This window comes from Capsella rubella, unplaced genomic scaffold (assembly GCF_000375325.1).
Source record: "Capsella rubella cultivar Monte Gargano unplaced genomic scaffold, Caprub1_0 scaffold_8, whole genome shotgun sequence".
Classification (NCBI taxonomy): domain Eukaryota; kingdom Viridiplantae; phylum Streptophyta; class Magnoliopsida; order Brassicales; family Brassicaceae; genus Capsella; species Capsella rubella.
In genome coordinates this window covers 2,890,282-2,912,066 of record NW_006238916.1, presented here as the reverse complement: position 1 = coordinate 2,912,066, position 21,785 = coordinate 2,890,282, and the positions used below count along the sequence as shown (strand labels likewise).

Here is a 21,785-nt window from a genome sequence, read left to right as displayed (position 1 = left end):
TTTACATGTACATTACAGTAGCTTAACCAACCAAAAATTCCTACTTCATACTGAAACAGATACACAAGACAACTGGTGATTGCATTCTAATCAAAAGCTACCAAAACACATAAAAACCAAAACTTTAAATAGCTTTCGTAACAGAGGTTTTTGGGAAACACTAATCAGAGATAATAAAAGAGACAAAACATACAAAGATACACTAAAAAACTAATGGAAGCAACCAAGCTTAACCAAACATCCAACATTACAAAAGCCAAAAAAACACATAAAAACCAAAACTTTACATAACAAAAGCAAACAGAGTCAAGAAACCAAACCTCTCCAGAAGAAGAAAAGCAAGAATTAAGATAATTCTCATCCATCCAATGAAGCAAATCACCAACCCAAATAGTCTTATTCTCAGTATTCGAAGCATTCTGATGCTTATTACCACGAGACTGATGATAATGATGATGCTGGTGATGAAACTGATGATGGTGAAGATAAGGAGGAGGAGGATAAGGTGGTGGAGCATACATCATATGATGTGGCATTACCATAGGAGAAGGGTACCTCATCCCTTTCCATTGTGGTGGTGGCGGCGGCGGCGGGGATGATGTTATCCGTTGATTCTCATCATCAACCACCGTTGGTTCTGGGGATTGAACCTTCTTTGTGTCTGCCATGAGAGTGGTTTGGTTTCGTGTGGTTGGAACTAGTGGCGAAGATTAGGGGTTTGTTCTGTTTTGTTTTTGCTATATATGTTTCAATGCTGTTGCGCGGCTTTGATACGTTTACCCTAGTTAGGTTAGTAAAGGGAAAGAAGTGTTTAATATTTTTTATTTTTTAATTAGAAGAATAATACTTATATTAATAAAAACATGTAATCAAATATCAAAAATTAAATATTGTTATTTCATACTTACAATCTCTTAAGAATATATTATAATTTTATTTTTATTCATTTTTTTTGTCGGCTTATTCTTATTTATTTATATTAATTATTCATACATAAATGACTTGAAATTAATTTTGAATTTTATTTGATTAAAAATATTTGTGCATTAATAGTATGTTTTCATAAACATGTGTAACAACCCATCCCGGTGGGAACCTCTGCCACATGGCACACCACGCCACATGGCAGTTACAAGCGCTGCAACGCATCGATTTTAACCTCTTTTCTATAGGTCCAAACTGCACAGCCCACGTGTTTGCAGCCCCCTGGCCCACTTGCGTTTCCGGTTAAAAGTCTTATGATCAAACATTACCAGCACTTAAATTAGTATTAGATTTGTCACTATCTATTGGTACTTGGTAAGATAGAGATGTGGCAAGAAAGAACCAATTGTTCATAAGTTTTTACATATTCAATGAGGAGATAGATAATTATTTACATAATACTCTTGAAACCAACCATTAGGGATAAACTAACCAAAGAAGTGAAATTTGAATTTTAAATATATATTTTTTTTATTTCATTGTATCTTTCCTATGTGAAATTTAATTAGAGTCAAAAGATCATCTTATTCTAAGTCTTGTCAAGCTGTTACATGCACAGGTTTGAACACTTGGGATTTTTTTTTTTTTTTTTTTGGCTTAAGTCTCCTTCTAATGAAGCTTCATTTTTCCTATTAAACTTATTGCGGGTAAAATTGTGGTCTACACAATCTGGCATGAATGAAATGCTTGAATTTATACCTATACTCACACTCCAGTTGAAGGTATGTATCCCCCTCTTTGATAGAAGAATCCATAACACTTGCTCTTCTAAAAGATACACACCAAATTTCCATGACATGTTCATATTGTAGTTATTCATCCCAAAATCTGTTGTTGTTGTGACACCTTTATTTCTAAACAATATAATCGGTAAGAAATTGTATAATACCAAAAACTTAAGCATAAAAAACCAAGTAAGGTAAGCAAAGTTGTACCTCATTTTTAGTCGTGTTTGTTTCTCTATTTTTTTTGCCAAATATAAACCATATATTGCAATTCTTGTTTAAAACTTAATGGTAGTTTTTTAGAAAACAAATAATCAACTTTACAACTCTATCCCCCATTCATGCGGGTAGATAGAGTTACTATATATTCTATACCATAGCTAAGTTTCCAAATTTGATAGTTTTCTTTATTTGTGTGCAGAGTTTTAATTACATTGCTTTGGATTACGAGGGAATGAAAATAGCGGACTTCGAGCACCTCTAAAGACTCATTGGTGCCATGGGCACTGTTGAGTAAAAAGCTATAAAAAATCTACCATATGTATCAATGATAAAACTTTGTATTATACAAGTATTTACCTATTGCAATACATTATCAAAAGTTGAAGTAATGTAATTTTTATTCTAGAGATATAATCCCTGGAATACTTCATGATTATTTGAAAGAGAAGTAGTATTCTTTGTTCTTCTAAGAAAAGAAGAAACTAATTTCATAGACTAACTATTTATGAAAATCAAAATATCTTTTATAATTTTTTATTTTTTATTGATTTTTTTTATTATTATTAAAAAGTAATGCCATAAATAACACGCCGATTACAAGACCTAAACGGTCCAACATAGCCACATGCCCAAATAAAAGGATAAAAGGAGAAAGGAGACATATAAAGGTACAAGGTCCATGACCCAAAGCAAGGCCACATGCCCGATACAAAGGGAAAAAAAAGGACAAGAACAGGAGAACCTAGGAAGGCCCCTAGCCCAAGCCCACAAACGAACAAGAACCCAACTCTTGGAGGAAGAAATCTGACCTGCAAAGCTCCACGAACCTGCAACAAGACCAAAGAAGAAGAGCACCCACACACCCAACAGGAGGAGCAACCAACCAGCATCGAAACCAAAGAAACCAAAAGAACCCGGGCCGATGTTAGAGGAAGTGGTTAAACCAGGTTGCCAAGAGAGTCTCTCCCGGTCGCACATTTCTTTGAGAGGCCGACAAGGGAGCTAGACGAGCTTTTAAGAGGATCTAGATCTCTTTAATGATGACTTGTGGAGTCTTGGAAGAAGAAGTGAAGAGGCGTTGATTTCGCTCAACCCAGATATGATAAACGGAAGCTTGAAACATGAGCTTTAAAATGAACGCCAAATTTGAGTTATTGGTGGCATTTCTCAGCCACAACAGAGAGGGTGTGAAGTGAAGAGGGGGGGAGAGGTGCAGCCTGCGGGTGAAGAAATGCCAGATTCGATAGCTGTAATCGTACTAAAAAAGGAGGTGATCGTGAGATTCCTGATGAATAGAGCAGAGTAAGCAAGATAGAGGAACAGTAAGACCCCAGCCATGAAGACGATCTCTGGTGTTAAGACGCTTCCAAGCGATGACCCAACAGATGAAAGCATGCTAGGGGATGTGATTGGAGAACCAGACTGAGTTATGCCACGAGACCAAGGGACCATCCGGGTGCAAGGTCTGCCAAGTCAAGGAAGTAGAGAAGTAGTTTGATGGAGCATGATGAGTAGGCTTCCAAAGATAAACATCATCATGCTGACAATCAATCAACCTTTCTACCTCGGGCATGATACTCTTGATTAGCCTTAAAATCGGATTCCTGCTTCTAGAACAAGATATCCACCACTGAGATCCTCTAATGGCTTTCCTAACGGTAGCTTTTGAGGATAAGCCAACAATTTGAGGAGCATTATTACCAGCCAGATCAATGAGAGGTCCTAACCCGGTCCAATTGTCATGCCAAAAGCTGGCAGTGACACCCGAGCCAATTTCACACACAATGAAAGGCCTAGCGACATGCCTGAGCTTGCAAAGCTTTCTCCAGAGCTAGCTTCCATGAGTGGCCGAATTAAGATCCCATAAATTCATGTTCCTTATAACATTGAGACGGATCCAGGAAACCCAAAGAGATCCTGCTGTAGTAAAAATCAACCAAATTAGCTTTAGAGCCAAAACTCTATTCCAAGAAATTAGTCTCTTGAGGCCTAATCCGCCAGCCTCCTTTGCTGTGCATACAGTTTCCCAAGAAATTTTTGCTCCTCTAGCAGAATCGGGGGAGGACATCCATAAGAACCCACTACATATTTGTTCCAACTTAGCAAGGCATTGGTTAGGAAGGATAAAGATTGAGCACCAAAAGTTAATGGTGGAGTAGATGACAGATTTGAGGAGTTGAAGTCTACCAGCAAAAGAGAGGTGCCTTACAGTCCAAGAAGAGAATTTCTTGTTAATTCTATCAATGAAGGGCTGGTAATCCTGCTTCCTCATCTTCTGGGCCATAAGGGGAACTCCTAGGTATTTTACAGGTAAGGATCCATGAGTGACTCCAAATTAGGCCGCTAGAAGTTTTGTGCTTTCAAAGTCTCCACCATCAATGATAAGGGCCGTCTTTTGCCTATTAATTCCAAGACCAGTACCCTTTTTGAATTCATCAAGGATATCAAGGATGCCTTCCATGGAGGTATCTGTACCGTCGAAGAAGACGAGAACGTCATCAGCAAAACTTAAGTGCGAGATCATTGGGGCCAAGCATTTTGGGTGAAGCTTGAAGTGATTGTCCATTGCTCCTCTATCCAAAGCTTTTGCCAAAATGTCCATAACCAAAACGAACAGATGAGATGACATGGGATCTCCCTGACGAATTCCTTTCTTCCCCTGAAAAAGTCCAATCAATTCACCATTGAAAGCAATGCTATAAGCCGGCGTTGAAATGCAAACTTTAATCCAAGAGATAAGAAGAGGAGGAAGATTCATGGCGTGAATGATGATTAAAAGAAACTCCCAATTCACATTGTCATAGGCCTTACTTAAATCAATTTGGAGACATCCTCTAGAGACCTCACCAGGGAGGTGAAAACCATCAACTAGTTCAGAGGCGAGGAGGACATTCTCACATAACAAGCGGCCCTTAATGAACCCCACTTGATTTCCTTGAACAGCCTGAGAAATGAAGGGATAAACGTCAGTTTATCCGCAAGATGAGAGTCACACCTGAAGGGATGGAGATCTTTGATCTGATCAACTGTATAAGGTGAAACAGAGGGGTCCTTAGATCCTAGCAGGTGAGAGTAATTTCATGTCCTTTATCTGGTTCTCATTCTCAATTCTTATATCATTATCACCTCTCAGGAAGGAAATCAAGTTTTTTGCTTGATGAGCAATCACTACTTTGTGAAAGAATCTAGTGTTAGCATCACCTTCCTTGAGCCATCTAATTCTGGACTTTTGTCTGTAAAAAGTTTCAAGAGCAGCGGAGAAGAAGTTCCATTTCCTGCGAGCCATGAACTTTTCCCTGAACAGAGAGACTGGAGGAGAGATAGGAGGTTTGACTGACTGGATTCCAAGCTTTCAAGGGCCTGGGACGTACGCTGTTGGAGGTTACCAAAACCCTGACGATTGAGAATCCTCCAAGCATACTTAGCAGCCTTTAACCTCTCTCCAAGAGAAAACATAAGAGATCCAACCGCAATCTCCTCATTCCATGCAGCGGATATGCGGTCTAGAAAAGAATGGTGAGTAGCAAGGAAGGAGAAATACTTAAAGGTTTTCTTGGATCGGCTCTGATGGTTCTGCAACCTGACGATGCAAGGGGAGTAGTCCGAGTCACCCGGGGGATCATACACGGCTGTAGCATTAGGAAAAATGTCGATCCATGTAGCATTAACCATCGCTCTGTCCAACTTCCTTATAATGGGATTTCCAACTTGATGATTGGACCATGTAAAGAACACCCCTCTGCTGGGGAGATCAGACAAATCATTTGTCCTAATACACTCTTGGAAATCATCAATGCCTCTGAGAGAAAGATTGTTGTGAAGAATGGAGAAATTCTCATTAACCGCAGTAATTTGGTTGAAGTCTCCTAGAAGAACCCAAGGAGTATTCTGCAAGAGGGAAGAATAAGATAATTCTGAAATTTCTTCCCACAATAACCTTCTGTCAGCCTCTGAATTCTTACCATAGACAAAAGCCATAACAATAGATTGATCAATGAAGGGGAGCTTTGTATTTGCCAACAAAAGTTGCTCTGATTTCCAGAAGACCAAAACAGACACTGAGGGGTGCCAAACAATCCAAATCCTTCCTAAGGGAGAACAACAATAATTGTTATCCATTCTCCAGCTTGGAAGAGTAGCAGCCAATACCGAGCTGGCATTGGACTCAGAAACATGAGTTTCAAGAAGACAACCCACCAAAAAGTTATTAGAAGCAATCCAGCTTCGTACATACCGTTGTCGAGAATGGCTGTTTAAGCCTCTTATACTGTAAGAAAAAATCGACATAGAACACAAAAAGTTGTACGGTGAACTCGAAATCAGCAAGGGTGAGTAACAGGTGAGGTCGAATTATCATCCCGAGCAGTCGCCTGTGCCTTAGATCTTTGCTAGTTATGCCATATCTTTTGAAGTTTCTTCCTAGTCTTCTTTGACATAGCATCCCAACCAATGGGAAGAGGGAAGGAAGAGTCCTTTAGATTGTTCCTATCGGGCTCAAGAGAAACAGCAAGAGGGAGGAATCTATTCATAGCACTTGATTCCGCCATAGAGAACTCTCCAATCGGTTTGACGGGAATCTGGGGTGAAGAAGTTCCCTGGCTTTTCTCCCCCTCCTTCTCTTTTCCTTTCTGATTTGTCTTTGAGCTTTGTTTTACAACCCATTCAGCTTTTCCTGCCGTATGAGACGTGGTAGCAGTTTAAGAAGAAATTTGTTGCGCTAATTCCTTGGTTGAGGGAATGCTCAGAACCGGGGGAGTGCTAGTAGACCTCTTCTTAGACCGGGAGCTGCGTCTTCTGGGAGAACGAATCTGATCGCTCGTCTGAGGACTTACGGGTTTTTCTTCCCCCTCAGGATTAGCTGACAGGGTGACCGATGGGTGAGTGACTACCCTTGAACCAGATGGTAAGTCTTTCTTGGAAGGAAGTTTTTCTGAAGCGGTAAAGGGCACCTACTCAGAAGGTGTCCATAGCGACCACAGTTGAGGCATTTAGGTGGAGGCCGAGGGTATTCAACCTCAACTCTAGCAGTATTTCCTTGGACGTCTTTTACCACTACTGTTGTAGGCAAAGAGAAATGCAGGTTGATGAGCACTTTTACTTTGGTGGAGCCAATGTTGATAGGATCCAGCCTTGATTTCTCAGTATGGAGAGGTTTTCCAATGCCGCTAGCGATCACACTTATTCCCTCAAGCGAATATAGTTGAGGTGGCACGCGTTTTAGAATCGCCCATGTCGGAGCAGAGTGGAGCTCTTCCAATTCCATAGGACCTTCTGGAGACCAAGGATAGACCGTGTAAGCACAGTTACCAGCTTGCCAGAACCCTATATCAACGACCCATTGGCGAGTAGTCGTGGAAGGAATGAAAATGAGAGCTGTTGTCTCAGAAATGATACGAACGATTATGTTGCCAAATTTCCCCCAAATCGGATTTAGATCATTGAAGATTTTTGTGGGAGGAGGGAAAAGCCCATGCAACTGAGCAACAAGGTGACCCTTCCACATTTCTGCTGTTTTTAGGAGCACAGACGGAGGTGCCATCACCACCGGAGTTCCGTCCTCTCTGAAAGAAGGAGCGTCCATTTGCCGGAGATTGTGGAGTGAAGCTTTAAACTTTGTCGCCCAAAGAGATTCCCTTGTCGACGGAGCAGTGGTGTCTTTTCCAATAGTTCCCACCGAGGTATTCTTTGGAGAAGACGCCGTTTGAGGAGTAGGAGCCTGAGTCGCAATTCCTTGAGTAGTACCAATGGGCTCTGCGGAGGATATCTCAGACACAGAGGGACCAAGAGAATGAATTCCCACTACACTTTTAGGAACCGCAATTCCTTGAGGAATACCATTGGGGCCTGCGGAGGAGATCTCAGACACAAAAGAACCCGAAGGAGGAAGTCCCACTACTTGTTCAAGAGACGAGGAGGGAGAACCCGAAGTCTCAACTGAAGCTAGTGACTGAGGAACATGACCAGATCTGACCAAAATTAGCTCAAGCGACATCAAGGGAGTAGAGGGAAGGATTCCCTGTGTCTCAACCAGAATAGAGTTGTTGGACTGGGCCGCGGCGGCGAAAGGGTGGGAGGCGGCGGAAATCGAACATCCCGCTGAAGAGATGGAGGTAGACGTCAAGGTGGAGGCTAACATGCGCTTAAACTTTGAAGAGAACGCAATTGAGAGCGGAGGCCTGCGGAGTTTCCTCCTCTTCTTTGTCATCGGAGAGGGCGAATCGGCCGGCGAGATGCCAGCCCAAATGGTGAACTAGGTCGAAGAAGGGGAACCGAGAAAATCACCCTTTTTGGAGAGAGAATTGTTTTATTCTTTATTAAAAATATTTTATTTTTATTACCAGATGATCACTTTTGTCCACAACAATTCTTTGGTTGATAATATATATAAAATATATATACACGAACGATGTTTTAATTGGTAGATTATCACTTAATGTCCTTTGAATGAAAAGATTGGCGTGTCTTTCTGAACATACACTAGTAACACACAACATAACCATCGTCATCTATCAATGTATGGTTTGTTTGGCTACACCGAACATAAACGAAGTGTATGTACCGAAACAACAAAACCAATGAAACCCATAATAAACCAATCAGTAAGGATTTTGATTTTGCTAATTATAAAAAAAGAGAGTAAAGTTATATAAAAAATATCGACAATTATTAGTTAACCTAGAGAGTAGATAGATAAATAGCAAACATTATTTAACGTAACCAAAACAGACGGAGACCGGATTTAAGATGTGATTTATCGGGAAGAATCCTAACGGAGAAATTGACAATCCCGTTACGACAGCCAGACTCGTCCCATAACCTGTAACTGAGACAGTGCAAAAAACCCTCCAGCGCATATTCTCCCGTAAAATCCTTAACAGGGACACGTGCCGTTCCCACGCAGTGATCCTCCCCAGCTGAACTCCGGCAGAGAACCTGCACGTACATCACACTCGTCGCCGTAACCGCTTCTTTCCCCGGCGAGAACTCCGTCTCCAGCTTGTCCTCCCACATCGGATAATTCCCACTGATCTCGTCGACGCTCGTTCTCATCGGCTGTTTCATATATTTCCCTGCCGTGTCGAAGGCACCGTAGGCGTTCTTTTTCACCCGTCTTTTCTTGTAGACGAGATCCTCCGCCGATATCCCCGTGATCTCTATTTTACGACTCATTCTTTCGCTTCTTCGATGATCTTATCAATTTCCTGCTTTCACGATCTAGATAATATGGTTTCCTTCCACGAGTAAAACTTGTAGCTGTATGTAACATACATATATATAAGGGTTTTTAGCTTTTTTGTTTTGTTTTTGTTTTGAAGTTAGAATTAGGAAACTAGGAAGGTGATGAGAAATTAGGTACATAGAATGTGGAGAAGCTTCCTTCTGTCTTCCTAATTATTATGTTTTACATTAATAAATAGGAATCATTGAGAATAAAAAGACATAAAACTTAATTATTATGTTTAGCAATTGTACATCAAGAAAGTTAAAACAAAGTTTTAATGAGTTATTAAACTTGATGATTCCAGAGTACCAAAGTTAAAAAGAAATCAAATTGCACTTTCTTGGTCACATAAAGTCGAAATCTAAACGCCTCTCCAAGGGTTTTGAGCCAGAGCAAGTGTTACGTTGCGCAAGTCTGTACTTGGAGAAAGGAGAAGTTGAAATATTTGAGTGTACTTCCTCACTTGACTTGTGACTTCCAGCATCTATATGAAACGGGGGTGTCGTCTTTTTGTCTGTGCCGTTTCAGACGTGATGATGTTGGGGAGCTTCTTTTGGAGATAATGGAAGGTGTGTTGAAAGTACTCGCAACCATTCTCAGTCTATCTTTTATCTTCTTCACTTCTTGTATGCACCCATTATCGTTACTGTGCTGTGGAGTTTCTACAGTACTCTCTGAAACATATTTTACATAAATAGAGTACTTGTTAGAACATGTGATGATCAATTATAAAAGGTATCCACTGATATATATTTCACCCTTACCTTTGGGACTTGACCAATCAGATTCTACTGATGATGATGAGTTTGTATCATCTCCTCTAAGAGAGCTTGTTGACGAAGGAGTGCTCCTCCAATTCATGGGTCCTAAAGTTAACTGCAAGGAATCCCATTGAGTACTCGTTGCAGCTTCCTCCATTTGTAATGTTTTGTGATTAAAAAAGTTGTATTCAAAAATAGGAGGTCTAGAATCATATAAGACGAGGTTACTAGAAAACTGCTCCAGTCTCTTCTTGACTGAGCAATTCCAGTGGTTCTTAATATTATTCTTCGTCATGTGAGTTTAATTCCATGACCAAGAGTTCAGAAAGAAAAAGCAAGCAAATGTGATCATTTTTTATATGTCATTTAATCAGGACAAATTAACCTTTCAGGCAGGAGCTTGGCTATCTCTGCCCACTTATTATTGATATTTCTTCAAAGAAACATATATTTTTCTCATCCTTTTCTTCTTTATTTTTTCATAAATTTTATTAAGCTAAATTGAAATTCCTCTATTTTGTTTATCGTAAAGTGGATATTTTGATCACTATGTTTTATCTTTATGAGACTATAAAATATAAAATATATACAAGTATTTTTTAAGTACATTTAGTAAATAAATCATTATTTTCAAATTATGTACAAGATATGCCATTGATATATCCATATCCAAACAACTTTACCATTAATTCTCTCTACTATCCATATAACCAAACACAATATAATGGTTTTAACATTAATTATAAAACATAAATATCCATTTACGTTATCCACAATTAATAATATAGATATTTTAGAAACTTTTGTCATGATTTAAAATTTGATTCTCAATTTCATCTTTGTTTGCTTTTATTTTTAATTATTTTGAGTATATATGAAGGTAATCAAAAAAAAAAAAGACAAATTTTGCATATCTTCTGATTTTTTTTTTTTTTTTTGTCGACGCATATCTTGTGATTCAAATTTTGAAAAACGGGCATATAATACTCTATTAATATAAAAGTATAAGTTCAACGTCCCACATTGGCTAAAATATTTAGAAAATGATGCAGAGTCATATTATATATAACGGGGGTTATTCGATCATTGATTTTGATGGATTTGAAAATCCAAACAAAAATCATATATTATTCAATCATTGATTTTAAAATAACTATCAAAATCATGTATTATTGGTTGTATGATTTATAAAACTAGTTAAAATCCTATGTTATTCGTTTAGTGATTTGTTTTTAGATTTTAAAAGCCGCAGTATGTTTTAAATGGATTTGATAGTGTAAAATAGAAGGATTCAAATCCAAGGATAAAACATGTTATTTCAAAATCCATGTATTTTGATTTCATATATAATAAGGATTGACAAATTCTATGTGGATTTACAAATCAATAAACCAATAACACTCCCTAAGACTAAAATGACTCTAAATCCGAATGAGCACGAAACTTTACTCACTTTATAAGCATCCAAATTTAAAATTTTGTATATAGTTAGTGATGTATTTAATTTAACCGTATATAGTAAATTTTAAACTTTAATGAAGTTTAAAATACTATAATTGATATATCTAAACTTAATAAACACATGTTTAGTGCTATTTAAAGGTATTTCCCTTATTGATATTAACGTATCCAACAATATATAATTCTCAACTATCCATATATTGCGGGATTTGTTTAAATAGATATTATTTAAAAAATATTACTAATTAGATGTTTCAATACATGCTAATTTTTTTTCTTTCTAATACTACTAATATGAGATATGTGGAATCCAACAAAATTGAAAAATTCTTGGGTTCACCCCTAGGGGTGAACCTATCTCATTCACCCCTCTTAATTAACCAATCAAAATATAATAACGTGCCATGTCATTTTCTATTTAAAAAATAAATCAAAATTAAAATCATAAAATAAAACAAATTAAGGAAACAAATTCTGTAGGATTTTTATTTAGGAAATTTTATTTGGTTTGGGTTTATAAAATAATGGTTAGGGTTTAGATTTTATAAATAGATGAATTTATTTTTTGGTTTGGGTTTATAAATAGTGGTTAGGGTTTATATTTTCTAAATAAACAAAATTATATTTCGGTTTGGGTTGATAAAATAGTAGTTAGGGTTTAGATTTTGTAATTAAACGAAATTATATTTTGGTTTGGGTTGACAAAATAGTGGTTATGGTTTAGATTTTGTAATTAAACAAGATTATATTTTGGTTTGGGTTGATAAATTAGTACTTTAGGGTTTAGATTTTATAAATAAACTAAATTATATTTAAGTTTAGGTTAATAATATAGTGGTTAAAATTTAAAGTTTGTAATTAATAAGATAAATTATTTTAATTCATTTAATTAGATGACATGGCTAATTTTGATTGGTTAGCTTAGAGGGGGTGAATGAGATAGGTTCACCCCTAGGGGTGAACCCAAGAATTGTTCAACAAAATTGATGAAGACAGTCTGTCATATTAGAGGATGTTGTAGGTTGTACCCATCCAGGGACGGTGGGTTTGTAGTTCTTTCTTGTTAATTTAATAATTGGTGAGACATTGTTTCTACTCTTTCTAACAAAAAAAAACCTTGAATTGATTATAGATTGTGTGGAACAATTTTGAGTTAAATCCTAGTCAATACAATATAAGAAAAATATACTACAAGAATATTGGCTTTAGATACTATAATATAGCGTTTTGGTTAATATTGCTATGGTTGGTGAGCCGATTTTTTTTATATAGCGTTTGGACATTTACAAACGCTATAATATACTGTTAGCTTTAAAAGATTAAAAGTATTGTTATATTTAATAGCAGATACTCATTAAAAAGTATGATAGTGTTGGCGGTAAATTAAATTTTCAGACCTGCGACACTTAGAAAAAATTTAGTGCCTAAATCCAATTTGCCTTCATCGAAAACCCCAATTTTAGATCTAATTAACATTCCTTCTCTATCTCCCACTCAATTTTCAAACATTCAACTCTCTACCTCCTAGGGAAATCTCAAATTTTCAGACCTAATCCCAAACTTTCGATCCTCTACCCCTAGTCTTTACTCCATTTATGTACTTTCCTCAAGCTTACAATCTCACTATCTCTTATAAACTCATTGTCTCTTACAATCTTACTGTTTCAAACCCAATAGCTTGCAAGATTTTACTAAGAACAAGATCATTTTTAGTGGAGTCATGTTCGTGTTCATTTTTAGTGGAGTCATGTTCGTTTTATAATCGCTAGCGACTATGATTGCGACTATAAATAACAAGATGTTGTTCGTTTCGTAATAGAGTGACTGGTCGTTGCGACTAGTTAATCGCATTGCTGTTTCTTCTGCTCTAAAAATTTTCAGTTGCAATCGTAGCGATAGGTCATAATGTTATCAAACGAACAACTTTCAGTCACAGTCGCAGTCGCAATCGCTGGCTTCCTACAACTGTCAAACGAACAACACCTTCTATGACGATCATCAATTGTAAATTTTAAGTTTTTGACTTAGGTTTTTTTGTTTTTTTGGTAGAATTTTTTACTTAGGTTCTTAAACTAATAAATCAAAACTCCCAAATATACTAAGAACCAGTTCTAAAATAAAAGATTTTATTAGACGTCTTAAGAACTGCTGACGTGGTATGTCTCTCGGAAACGAACTCAAAGCAGCTACTTCGAGGATCCGTCGATTGTTATATCAATTTATCGTTTTTTTGGAGAACTGATTCAAGAATTTGTGATTTCATGGCGGAGAATTCGAATTGGGCTTTGACGTTTTGTGTGATTTCTAGTGAAGCTTTTACACTCGATTAGATTTTTGATTTTGCGTGTAGGATTTTTTGTGTGTGTTTTGTAAAAATTACGAAGACCGAAGTAAAACGGGTTCGGGTATTACAGGTCGGGTTCGGTTCGGGTATTCGGGTTCGGGTATTTTGCCCAGGAATTAGAACTGCTAGGTGCTTTGGATCAATTGATATGTAGTGAACCTTACTCACCATGTATAACTTGATTTTACTGCAGCTTGTTCTAAAGGATGCTGATAAAGCTAATGAATCTTCAGAGCAGTTCATGTGCCCTCATGTTGGTATGTACTGAGTCTACATTCATTTTTGTATTTAAGTCAATGTACTATCAAGAGTTCCTAGGTAGCAAGTGATACTATCCTCTTAGGTTTACAGATTTGATGCCTTTTAGGTACATTTATGTGTTATGTTCTTTTTGTTCTGTATTGATTCTTTCTGATCTCATGAAGCGATCCTCTCCTATGCAATCTTCAGGAATTGGAGAAAGTGATGCCTACTTTGTGAGTAAAAGCCATTGAATGTGTAACTAATAGCCATACTGAAGCTACTTTGTGTTGGCATCTTCGATATGTTGATGCGTTGCAACAGCTCAGTGGACCGGGAGGTAAAGAAGACAAATGGTTTTCTTGTGTTCTTGTTCTTGAGTTTGGTTACTTAACAAAAAAAATGTGTTGTAATCTTTGTCTGCTTTGGGTTAAATTACAGTGGCGACTCTTAAACAAATCAGAGAGCATATGCAAGAAGAAGGCTTAACCAATGATGAAGTGAAGAGTCATTTACAGGTAACAATATCTCCAACTCAATATGAAATTTTCTTTTAGCTTGATAAAACACAATCTCTTCGCTTGATCAACCTAGCCAGACATTAGAAAAACCCATTCACCATCGCTATCCACGAAACCACGCGTTCGCTTAGGATTTTATTGAACAACTTCACTGCAGTATCCATATCTCCACAATGTCAAAAATATTGATTCAAATATTACTATGGCTATTAGATTCTGTACCCATAAACTATTGTTTTAAAACCAATCACTCAATTCATAACAAAACAAGATTAAATCCATAATTGTCAACAAACAAAACAAAAATATGAAAAATACAAAAAAAGATGACTCTTAAGATTTCAAGCGCTTCTCCTCAATCGTTTGACTCTTCTTCATTGTTACTTTTTCGCACTCTCTTCACATAAAGTCATGAGGATCCAAAGCCACACACACAATCACAATTTTGTTGACAATCACTCAAATGTGGAAATGTTAGATTCGAAGAACCAAGACTAAAGTAACAGTAAGCTTATAGAACTAAGGTAAGACCTTAGGAGTACTTGATAAAGAATTTATCTTCAAGTATCATACTAAACCATAGAACCCAAAAAAAAAAAAAACCAAATGCATAACGTCGAGAGATATGTAGAGTAAATATATAAATAGAGATTATGTGAATAATTAGGAAACTATTATACACATAATCTCTATTTATATATATACTCTACAAGATGCACTATGGAGGGAAAGTAATTGTTCTTTCATAATTCATATATGGGTAAAACAAACAAATCTTGAGATAAGATACATGATGCTACCTTGATTTGCTTCTTCTTCTCTGTCGCTACACACTTGACCTGTCTTTCCACTCTCCCTGTTGATATCATCGGTCATTAAGCATGTGCAATATCCAGAGATGGAGTTCCATCCTCATAGAGTCTTATACCACATCCTTTTAGTTTGAACTGAGAGTAGTCATCAGTCAGGCGAAACTGTATATCCACATGATCGTAGTGACGTTTTGCTAGATAGGCATACTCACCGTTTAAGGGTAAGCTACAGTTGAATATAACGAGATGGCTACTCAACGGTGATACCGAGACGTACATAGGCCAATAAGCGGAACCAAAGTGGTTTCTGAGTCCGTCTTTGAACTGACAGTTCACCTCGATGAGGAACGGACAATGATCTATTAAAGTAGATTCAAAATCTACCATGGCACAAGCCATAAGCCTGAAGAATGATTGTGAGAGAGATGTTTCAAGTAGAGGGATATTGGTCAGAGAGGTGCCAGTAGTACGGTGAGTGAAATATGAAGGCACTTCTTCAGCTGACAAGATCAGTCTTTTGAAAAAGGATTGTTCTTGAAGGAGAGCTTCTTGATCCAAGTTGAAGCAGTTGATGAAATTGAGCTTCACTCTTGGGGAACAATCATCTGGAAGAGATGAGAAAACCTTGACATTGACGGCCTTTGTCACCGCAGTTGAACCATCGTTCAAGTTAGCTACAATCAATCCCTCACAGTCTGAAAAGTCAGCTGTCTCAAGATGTTGCATTTTGGAAATGTTTAGTGATACATACTTCAGTTTTTCGCAATTCCACATATTTATCACCTTAAGCTTGGTGAAGTTCTCGATCGACCTAGGAACCTCTTCAATCCCTGTTTGACTTAGATCCAGTTCTGAAATGTTGGTTGAGATATCAGGAAAACTCCTTAATTTTGAGCATTTAAAGAGATTGAGGCTGTCCAGAGCTTGGAGGTTGATGTTGGTTGGAAAAATCTTCAGATTATTACAGCGTGACATGTTCAATCTCTTTAGCTTATTGAGATACTGCACAGAGGAAGGAAGCTCCACCAAATTCGAGCAATTCTCCAAGTTAAGTATCTCAAGATTTATAGTCATTGAGAGATCCGGGAGTTCTTTCAGGTTTTGGGATCCCCTCAAATTCATCTTCTTAAGCCGAGTAAGTGGCTGAAATATAAGTAAGTTTTGCACATTAGTTAAAAGAATTGTCTTTCAAAAATATAATGAGCATTTCTAATCTTGATACAATACAAATTCTAATTTTACTAGAAACTTACTTGAACTCCATCCCACAGCTTCTCGAGTTTGCTTTCAATCATTACGAGCTCAACAAGGTTTTCAGAAAATGGAGAAGGCATAGATTTCAAAGGGTACTGACTCCATTCCAGTAATTTGAGATTAGGTGGTAGAATAAAATCGTAATCTTCTGAAAAGTTCAATCCAACTGATTTGTTCTTCGCACTATAAATCGTTAAAAACCGAAGATTGGGCATCTCTTTGAAGGCACTCTTATGAATATGAAATCCATCAATACCATCTACATTGAATGAGATACCTATTACGCTTGGCGTACCCTAATTAACAACAAAAAAGAGACAAAACCATTAGCTAAACAAACGCTTCAACTCAGTCGTTTGATCTTTATAGAATGAGATATATGAAAAGAGTACAAGAAAACTTACAGTGTTATCTTCAAGTACTCTGCGAATTTCTATTGAATCCGTAATGAATTCTCGTTTTCCAGGCTCACTAGACTGTGTACGAATTATCTTTTTACCCATTTCTTGTATCAAAGAGTGTATCTCCACAGTATTGCTTGTTACTTGGATAAGGGATTTATCAACTAGGTTTTTAATCCCAGTATCAACATCCAAGTCACTATCTGCTAGTAGTAACTTGATATCTTCGGCTTCACCACCATTGAGGAATGCAATGCGACGAAATACTGCTTCATCGATTTTGTTATTTAACCCATTGTAGCTAAGCTTCAGTTTCTCTTCAATACTAACATGTTGATCTTCTGGAAACCTTAGCAGCAAATCCATCCAGTCTTTTTTGTCTCTTCCCGACAATTTCGAACCCCAAGACTTAAGAACCAATGGAAGCTTACCCGCACGCAATGCAGTTTCAGAAGCAAGATCCAGAAAATCATCAGGTGGATAGTTTTGCTTGAAGGCATATCGACATAGTATTTGACGAGCATGATCATCAGATGGGAGAGGAACTTCATAAATACTACCAATCCCGTGGGCTTCTAAAAGATTCCTATGTTTTGTAATCATAATGATTATGCTCCCACGTCCAAACCAATCAGTGTGACCTACCAAGGTATCTAACACAAATTGATCCTCCAATTCCAAATCATCTATAAATATTAGAACTTTGTAATTCTTTAGCCACTCTCTCACTGCATTTAAATGAGATACTTTGATGCTCCTTTTCCCCAAAATTTCGGAAAGAAAATTTCCTACTAAATGCAACTTCATGTTTAAGTCGTCCATATTGGCTCCCCTATAATGTTCCTTACTCTTAGATATAAAAGCCCTATCAACGAAAACCTTACATTGGAAGCCAGGGCAGAGTCGGTTGAATAGAACTCTTGCAAAGGAAGTCTTACCAATTCCGGAGGGACCACATATCCCAACCATCCTCACATCATCGGCCTTCGAATCCAACCAAAATTTCAGTTTTGCAATAGGAGCTTCAATACCGACAAAGTCCTCGAAATCCTTGGATTGTGTTAAAGCCATCTCACCCAAAATATCATAGATGATGGCCTCAATCATTTTTGCTTCATTTTTGCTAACAATGAAAAATACCATTAGCAAACATGAGACTAACAATTTATTCAAGATACATAGTAAGCACTGAATATGAAAACCTACCATGTCACAGAAGAATGATATCCGGTGATATTAGCAACATAGGTCAAAGCTCTTTCATATATAATTTTCACTTTCGCTGTTTTGTTGAGGCAAGTCTTTTTAAAATACATTCCAAAGACTCCGCTCTGTTTCCTAACATGGGTAGGATCCAAACGGTAGAAAACGGGAATCACCACTTGATTACAATTTTTCTTGCATTTCACGATTTCTAGCAACTCATTGAGGCACCAACTTGAAGAGGCATATTTTCTTGAAAAGATAACGATCGCAATTCTTGATTTCTTAATCTCCTGTGTTAGCTTGGGACCGAGTGGTTGGCCTTTCTTGATCTTGTCGTCTTTGAAAACAAGTATCGGATACCGATCCAGCTCCTTACGAAAGTGGCTGAGGAAGTTTTCGCGTATATCCTCTCCACTAAAGCTCAAAAAGACGTCGTTCCCCCATTTTTCGGAAGAAGAAGAAGAAGAAGCCAAAGTTGATAGAGCCATAGAGATAGGAGGAAACTAATTTCAAGAAGAAGATAGAGCCATAGAGAGAGAAGAGGAGGAAGCTAATTTCAAGAAGAACAAACAGACTTCAGCGATTGAGAATTGAGATTGTGAAAAGAAAGGAGAAGTGAAGTCTCACGCATCATTATGAATAGAAAATTCATAGCAACTTCACCATTCTTTCTCAGAGTTTTCTGATGCAAGTTGACTTAATCATGGCTACACGTCAGTCACAAATCTTTTCTTTTTGTATCCTCTTAATTACGTATACAACTAGGTTCGTATCCGCGGTACAGCGCGGGAGAATGTTTTCGATTATTAATTTAGTGTTAATGTGTTATATCGTCTTTGTTATTAGTTTAATTATTTAATGTGTTTAATCGATCCTAGGAAGCCTTTTTGTTTGCTAAGTTAAATATGTATCTTCTTAATAGTATGATATGATTATGAATATTATGATGTTTGTTATGTTTTTGTCTGAAGTATAGTATGATAAACTATGCATATTTTTGAATTTTTTGGTGTTAAAATCATTATCTTTCTGATCCTATATACTGTATATGAAAATATACATAACCGTTTTTATAATCTTGATCCTAAAATCGGGTCCGCGCTATAGCGCCAGGGATGAATCTCACTAATCATTTTCGTAACAGAAATAGTAATATAGATAAAATATATCGATGACCAAAAAAAAAGAGGAGAAAAATATTTCATACTCATAACGTATGTTGTGATAAACCAACTTGCAAAGAATTGCGTTCATATAAAAAAATCATTTATAACCCGTTTTTATGTGATATGAGTTTCGCAAGCCAACCCGTGTATTTTTTTTAAAATGACAGAAAATGAATAATAATTGAAAATAGTAGTATAACTAAATAAATATAATTGAATCACGACAAAAAATGAGTATAATTGAAAATTGAGAAATTGTAAATCTATAATATATGAGTATAACTATTTTTAAAATTTGAAATAATAATTAAGTAAAAAATTCAAAATTTTTAATGATAACAATCGTAATATTGATTTACTTAACTAATTAAACAAACTTATGGAATATAATGTAATTTTAGTAAATATAGTGATTTCGAATTAAATATTAATAGTGAGTAGAATGGTTAAAGAATATTATAGGCTAAATATTCATCTTATAATTTTAAATTTTTTTTTTCTAAAATATTTAAAAATAATTTTAATACACTATTAGAATAAGAATAATTGATTATTAGTATATGATTTTTTTATTTTATTTTAGGATCTTCAGCTGAAGTTTTATTATTATTGCTTCCAAAATAATAGTAATGATAAATTGTGTATAAGTTTTGTTTCTTATAAATTTGATTTGATTTTTTTTTTTTTGTCAACGAAAACAATATTTGATATTAAAAAAATATGATTTCATTATTGTTGCGTTGTAATTAACGTATCTAAAAACAAATGTTTTTTATATTCACATATAATATATATGGATTTCTATAATTTTGCATTAATTATGCTAATGTTATAGGATTTTTTCGATTTTTAGGTAATTCAAATTGTTAAGATATGAGAAAATCTTAGAAAATCTTTCCATATTTTGTTTTTCGTATTAATATTTTTCATTTTACATATTAGGAAAGATTAACAAACTGATAATAAAGATTTTAATATAATTATAAACATCACATTAATTCTTATTACTATTTTCGTTTTTATAAAATTTATTTTCAGATTTTAAACATATTTAATTAATTCATAGTAATTAGCATTCTTATTAATTAGATTATCATTATTTATGTATTTATATATGCATTTTATATTTATCGTGCCAAATAATGTTAACTTTTTTATATATGCATTTTTTATATTTATTATATCAATTATTTTTTCTTATATAAGATAATAACTTTGTTTATTTTTAACTAAATTTCGTATATGATTCTCTTATATTCTTGTTTTAAATTAATTTTATATTTTTTAAAAATGCACATGAAATATTACCATAAAAATCGTAGATTGATTATAACAGTTAATATATTTATTACAAATCATTTAGTTGGAATATTTTGAATATATTGTGAAGATTGATATCTTGGCTATTTAGTGTTATTTCTAAAATAATCAAGTAACGTAACTGAAAAAATGTTACTTGATCTAACTCGAATCCATTTACATAGCAACTTTATTTAAGATCCAATTTGAAGTTTTGGGTCATTTTCTTAATTTAAGATCCAGAAGAGAATTTTGTACTTCTTTTTTACTAATATAGGGATTTAATCTTTTTTTTTCATGATAACTCTTGTGAAACAAAATCTTAATTTTTTACCTTCGGATTTTTTTTATGAGAACGCTAGTAAATAAATGACAATATTTAGTTTTTTAGGTATTAATTTGTACACTTTTATTTATTTAGGTATTATTTTTTCAACCAAAACAAATCTGTACTATTAAAGCTGAATTACCAATTAGTGAGAGTAACCAAAGCTTTTAATTGAAAAAACAAAATTCTGATCATTAATTTGGAATGGATAATAAATTGGATTAATCTACAGCAGATTCTATCATTTCCATATTAAATTTTGATTTTCCTAAAAGATATATACCTAATTTAATTTAATATATCAAAAATCTCAATTCACCTTCATGATCTTATTTATATACTTTTTATTGGATAAAACATATATATATCTTATTATATAAACCTTGGTTTTCAAAGTCAGCCATTAACAAGATCGTGACACGTGTCAATTATAAACGATAAGATGTTGACACGTGTCATAACTAATTTTGTTAATATTTGGATAAAATAGAAATATTATTGACCATATCGAAAAAGGAAATATATAAATAAATATCATAAAGAATTATATATTAAAAATTATTAATAAAATTAAACAAATAATCTAATTTCAGTTAGAGAAAAAAAAACCTAATTTCAGTTATTTCAATTTGGTTTATTAATAAGATAGGGATTTAAAATTTATAATTAACAGAATATATGACGGTTTTTGTTTATAGAAGAGGATTAAGGTTTAAACTTTAATTTTACATTTAAATCATGTTATTTGTTGGTTTGGGTATATAAATGATAAATAAGAATTATGGTTTATTTTTATAAATTAAAATTATGGTTTAAGCTTAACAATTAAATGAGCTTAT

The 21,785-nt window shown here is 35.2% G+C and overlaps 3 protein-coding genes and 2 pseudogenes across 3 annotated transcripts in view; all 5 read right to left on the bottom strand.

Moving 5' to 3' along the window:
- The window catches only part of LOC17874610 (polyadenylate-binding protein RBP47C), a 3,649-nt gene extending 2,914 nt beyond the window's left edge, over positions 1 to 735 (bottom strand). The window contains exon 1 of the mRNA XM_006279823.2: positions 321 to 735. Within this exon, the coding sequence (XP_006279885.2) occupies positions 321 to 668 (348 nt within the window). The 5' untranslated portion in view covers positions 669 to 735. The remainder of the gene's footprint in view (positions 1 to 320) is intronic.
- A 1,950-nt stretch (positions 736 to 2,685) lies between these two features.
- On the bottom strand, positions 2,686 to 6,218 carry LOC111830432 (annotated as a pseudogene).
- Positions 6,219 to 6,816: 598 nt separating this feature from the next.
- Positions 6,817 to 8,136, bottom strand: LOC17876969. The gene has a single exon (XM_023782257.1). It carries the CDS (start codon positions 8,134 to 8,136, stop codon positions 6,817 to 6,819), a length of 1,320 nt encoding a protein of 439 aa, XP_023638025.1.
- A 503-nt stretch (positions 8,137 to 8,639) lies between these two features.
- Positions 8,640 to 10,569, bottom strand: LOC17875847 (annotated as a pseudogene).
- Positions 10,570 to 15,076: 4,507 nt separating this feature from the next.
- On the bottom strand, positions 15,077 to 19,026 carry LOC17876723 (disease resistance protein RPS6). The gene is made up of 4 exons (XM_023779201.1): positions 18,154 to 19,026; positions 16,951 to 18,070; positions 16,546 to 16,842; positions 15,077 to 16,435 (listed from the first exon to the last, which is right to left on the bottom strand). The coding sequence occupies exons 1-4, from the start codon at positions 18,639 to 18,641 to the stop codon at positions 15,356 to 15,358; spliced, it is 2,985 nt and encodes a 994-aa protein (XP_023634969.1). The 5' UTR covers positions 18,642 to 19,026; the 3' UTR covers positions 15,077 to 15,355.
- Between the last annotated feature and the right edge of the window lie 2,759 nt (positions 19,027 to 21,785).

What these genes read in the sequence shown, in the direction of transcription:
- LOC17876969 (XM_023782257.1), bottom strand. Translation starts at nt 8,136, where the DNA reads ATGACAAAGAAGAGGAGGAAACTCCGCAGGCCTCCGCTCTCAATTGCG.
- LOC17876723 (XM_023779201.1), bottom strand. Translation starts at nt 18,641, where the DNA reads ATGGCTCTATCAACTTTGGCTTCTTCTTCTTCTTCTTCCGAAAAATGG. An exon ending in GAGTACTTGAAGATAACACT is followed by an intron (nt 16,843 to 16,950) that starts GTAAGTTTTCTT and finishes GTTGTTAATTAG; the next exon opens with GGTACGCCAAGCGTAATAGG. An exon ending in AGCTGTGGGATGGAGTTCAA is followed by an intron (nt 16,436 to 16,545) that starts GTAAGTTTCTAG and finishes CTTATATTTCAG; the next exon opens with CCACTTACTCGGCTTAAGAA.